General features: G+C 35.1%; 1 protein-coding gene across 1 annotated transcript in view; it reads right to left on the bottom strand.

Annotated features, from left to right (window-relative positions):
- Nucleotides 1–109: 109 nt before the first annotated feature.
- The window catches only part of KDM7A (lysine demethylase 7A), a 60,212-nt gene continuing 55,248 nt past the window's right edge, over nt 110–5,073 (bottom strand). Inside the window, exon 20 of the mRNA XM_063309549.1 lies at nt 110–4,758. Within this exon, the coding sequence (XP_063165619.1) occupies nt 4,664–4,758 (95 nt within the window). The 3' untranslated portion in view covers nt 110–4,663. The remainder of the gene's footprint in view (nt 4,759–5,073) is intronic.

The following is a 5,073-nucleotide window of genomic DNA, read 5'->3' as shown; positions in this document are numbered from 1 at the left end:
GTTACAAAAATAGAACACATGGAATTAAGCAATACTTAAGGAAATCTGTGCCATATTTTATATTTATCTGAGTAAGCAAACAAAAAAATTAAACACTTGAATGCAAAGATCAAAAACATAAGTAATACAGATTTTAATTTCCATATTTTAAAGTACAGAAAGTGGAACCTATGGTCAAATACAAATTTAAAGAAGCCACTTGTTGTTCCAAACAGTAAATCAGTAAGCTACCTACAGAAACATACAAATTTTAAAGTAAAATTGAAACAAAATAAATACTGTACATACACTTTCCCTGCCTGCAGGCAAAAATGGAATGGGAAACTTGAGTAAATTGGGGGGGGGGGGGCTCTTAAAGCTGCAGCCTCCCATTTTCCAACTAAAAAACTCCACACAGGAGTGTTTGTATAAAAAGGAGCAAAGAACACACAAACCTCTATTCAGAAAGACAGCTATTTCACAACATTGAAAAAACTGAGAATTTAGAGTGACAGTAGAAAAAGGTATTGGGAAAGAGACACATCAGCAAAACACTACTACAAAACTAGCAAATATAGCCAAGACTTATCCCCTTTTTGCAAGTGTAATGAATATCTTAAAAATGCCAAAGCACTGGCAAAGTTAAACTTTTCCCAGCAGAAGTGATAACTCATATTAATATAATCTCTTAAAGTGAATTATTTCATTCCCTTCTTACAGCAAGAAACTATTATGGCTTAAAATTTATATTCAAAGTTTTCTTCCAGGCAAAAATGCAGCTTTATCAGCAGCTGCATTTGTAATCAGTGCTAATCTCATTACCATCCTGTTCTGCACAATACAGTCATTTTATTGTACACAGAACATTGCTCTTTTGGAGAAAAAATGGAGTTGCAACTCTTAATCCAGTTTAAACTACAAAGTGTAAGGCCCTTAAATTCAATTTACATTTCTTTCACAAAATAAAATTGCCCTGGGTTTAGTTAGGCCTAAGTCCATGAACAGATTTTAATGGTCTGGAAGTATGGATGCAAGGTATTATAAAAAGGTGAAAGGGGAAGTGTGGTGATGGTTCTGTTTGTGTTTTGTGGCACAGAAATTGTGGTCAATGAGGCACTATGCAAGGGGTTGTGTAGAAATTAATGCCTCTCAATTTCCTTCAGGTTACCAGCTACAAAACTGGCAACACCAGGGAGACAGACTGGAGTTGCTTTCCATCGTAAGATTCCCAGGTTTAATGACTGGGCATTCTGGTGAACCAAAGTACTCTGAAGTATATTAAAATCTCAGTAAAATAATGTATCTTTAATTTGATTATGACATGGGCTCTTACCCTGAAGAACATTAATGTAAGTATTTTAGCTCTGACTCCATTATTCAACCCTATCAAAATGATCTGAAAATCATCATATGACAATGTTAATGATTGCATAGGTAAATCTACCACAGAGGTCATTTGAGGCTACACAGCAGCCTGAATTCAGTAAGCAAAGACTGTAGAACAATGAGAAATGCGGCTTAAAATGCTGCTGCTAAAATTACTGCACTAACATTCCCTTTTCCTTCTGTCTTCTACATAATCCAAAACACTTCATTTCACATTTTCTTTCACCCTGTTAATTTAGGGAAGAAGAGGTCTATAGTAATTCTAACCTACAGATGAAATACTTGCTCCAGTTATGTAAAGGGATCCTTCTCCGAAAACAGATTCTACTGAGGACACAGCAATCTTATACCAAATTTGGCTTAATATCATTTTTGTCCTCAAGAAAATAAAACAATTATAGGGCTACATAATCAAATTCAGACATCTGCTACAGATGTAAAATCTGGTGCAACGGTTTTGTATAAATGAAACAACTAGCATACAGACAAGACTGTCCACTGCAATTTCTTCATCAAATTACCAAAATAATTGTATCTGCTTCTTCAAAACCATTAATTTTGATTTAGTTAACTTTGCCTTCCTCAAAACAACATTTACGGTCTAAGAAAAAGCCTTACTGAAGTGGTAACAGAGAAAATATTTGCTTCAATTTCTATCCGAAACATGGAAAGCCAGATTTTTGTATTCGGCATTTTTATTTTAGTAGTCTAAGAAGATATAACTGTATGCTTGTAACAATGGAGAACAATGTGATGGGGATAGGCAGGTGGGAAGAGAATGAGAAAAATGGAATAGCTATTAATATACAGTCTATCCAAAACCTACTTCTCTTTATCACCACCTCTCTTCTAGTAAAGGCATAGGTATGCATTTTAATAATTACAGCTCTCAGAGAAATCGGACCAGTTCTGACACTTGTCAGTTATTCTGATACAGTAAAGAAGATATAATTTTTAATGTATTTATCATTCAGATAATTGTATTCTCAAAGTTTTTTGACTCACAGATGTTGCTAGAGTATCACAAGAAGAAATAAATTGCTTAAAAATATGGCTTATGAAAATTAGAACTAAATCAAAACCAGGTGCCTTCTAACAGTTTTTCTGCCTAACAAAAAAGACAGAGTACATTTCAAAATGTATTGAAAACACACAATACAAGCACATATTTCTATTTTAATGTACCATAGCTCAGTTAGAAGATAAGATACTTGAAAGTCTCATTTTCTTTAATTATGATAGAAAAATGAGTTAAAACTGACAAGTAAATCACTTCCTCTTCCAAAAGCCAGTGTTGAGTTTTCTCCCTGTAATCAATTCTGTTTGCAATGCCAGCATCAAAGAGGTTTTCCAGTCTTGTTTTCCCTACATTTGACATTTGTATGCTAAGAAAAATTAAGAAGAAATGAGGGTCAAGAAAACCAGATCATTATTTTCAAAACCTCAGACATATCACAGGTTGATACCTGTTCTATTTTTATTCGTTTAGACCCCAGTGACAGTCTGTTCTTAAATCTGCCCTGTTTATTGCAACAGAGCTTACTTCCTAATGAAAGGCGAAATCCATTATCACACAAATGCAGTGCGCTCGTGCAACTGGACTTCCTTCCCCTGTCCTTCTGCAATTCCCCCATCTGCTTTAGAAAGTACCCTCAGCCCTCCAAAATGATTTTGAAGGTATCTGCTGCATGAAGGATGGAGAATCAGCCTACTTTTCATTAATGAAAAAAAAAATACTTCATCAGATTACATTCTAGGAATACTACCTTAAATTTTTGGCTATCACTCCCTCACAGTTATACAAACAATCTATTCAGTTAAATGGGACAGTGGCAACTTCACTGAGGACTACAGCCTTGAAATTTAGCTAAGTCCTAGTACCTGCAGTGACTAGTTTGATATGCAAAAAAAAATATTATAATTAGTTTAATTCAGACATGTTACACATAAATGCAGAAAATACTGAATATATAAAACTGCTGAGCACAGAAAGGTCCTATTTTGGGACATCTAGATATGTTATTTTAGATAATGACCTAAAGGCTGGGAAGTTTGTTTAAGAAAGTCAAGCAACTGAGTAGCTTTGGCCATGCTTTAACTCTTGATCAGTAAGAAAACAAAACTACTAAAGCAGAACCCCCAATATTCCTGCTCTAGTACTGCATAGCCCTCTTAGTAAAGCAGTAGTCCAGGTGCTTCCCCGTTTTTCCCCAAAAGAGCTTAAATAGTCAATTTTACATTACAAAAATATGATTTTTCATCTAGGTTATATACATGCATTTTAGAATCGGCATTTACTACCTGGTCTTTGCAAAGCATGACATAAAATATGTCATACTGAAATTCAAAAGCTATCAAACACATTTACATATATACAAAAATGACTTAAGACCTTTAATCAGCTGGCATGATGTGTAGACAATCAAACAATACACTGCCACCATAACAGTCTTTCTCCACAAAATATATTCAAATGCCTATCCTTAAATCAATACCTGTAGTGCTACCTGGGTGTACTGCTATCCATGCTTTGCATGGATTATTCTCGACACCATGGAAATAAAATAAGGGGAAGGGTTGCAGCAAATGTTGCTCATGGTACGCTAATTTGTAATTCAGAATAAATGGTGAAACACGAAGAGGGAAGACATTTCAGTGAACTAAACTAGCAGAGATTTTGCACTTTAGAAGTCAGTGAAAAAGCCATCCATGATGTTATATAGAAAGAACAGAATCTAACATATGATTTCATGTCCTTAACTTAATAAATCACATAATATATCATGTCCATGTTTTAAACCTATAATCTGTATGTCAAATATTTGAATCCAGAACAATCAGTGCAGCTCTCCACCTGCAGACAGACATTAAAGACAAATAAAACCTTCACATTTTTGACATTTTAAAATTAAAATAATTCCCCAAAATGTTTTCCAAATAAATAGCTTAAAAATGAATTCAATAGTTGACAATATCTGTCAAATAAATTATTGATTACCACTTTCATCACACTCTTCTGTTCATGAATTAGCTCAGACACTACCAAAGCATCAAAATGAGCCCTGAAAAAAAGACCATTTTCCAATCCATAGTCTCTCCAAATATTTCCATTTCCCAAATAGTTATTGCTCAGCAGATGTGGCACAGTGAAAATGCAGCATTGGGTTTTTGTTCATCAGGCAGTGTTCAAATAAGGTACATGCATTCTGCTTCAAGCAGAGGAATAAAACAGAAGCTCCAGGCACTGTTACCCTCAATACTGGTCTATGTATAAAGAAGAGCAGAAGCAGCTACTACATCAAACTAAGTATCGTACATGGCCATTTCGGTTCAGTTTTAGAATTTTCCCAAGCCGTTGTTTGGCAGTTGCCATGCCTTTCTTTGGACGCTTGCCTGAAAGAGGAAAGAAACACATATAATATGAACATCATACTACAGTTCTTACATATAATTTCATAACTCATGAAATCAACCTCATGGAATCATTTAGAGTTTAAAGGTACCTTAGAGGTCACCTAGTCAGCCCCTTGCTCAGTGCAGTATCCACTACAGCATCTCTAACAGATGACCATCCAGACTGCTTGAAGAGCTCTAGCAAAAAAAAAAACAACTCACCACTTTATGTGGCAGCCCATTCCACTGGCTGAGAGCTCATATTGTCAGGAGGTTTCTCCTTGTAATGTTAACCCACTGGTTCTGGTCCTGCCC

Source organism: Candoia aspera, chromosome 7 (genome assembly GCF_035149785.1).
Source record: "Candoia aspera isolate rCanAsp1 chromosome 7, rCanAsp1.hap2, whole genome shotgun sequence".
NCBI lineage: Eukaryota > Metazoa > Chordata > Lepidosauria > Squamata > Boidae > Candoia > Candoia aspera.
This window is presented reverse-complemented; position numbering and strand designations above follow the sequence as displayed.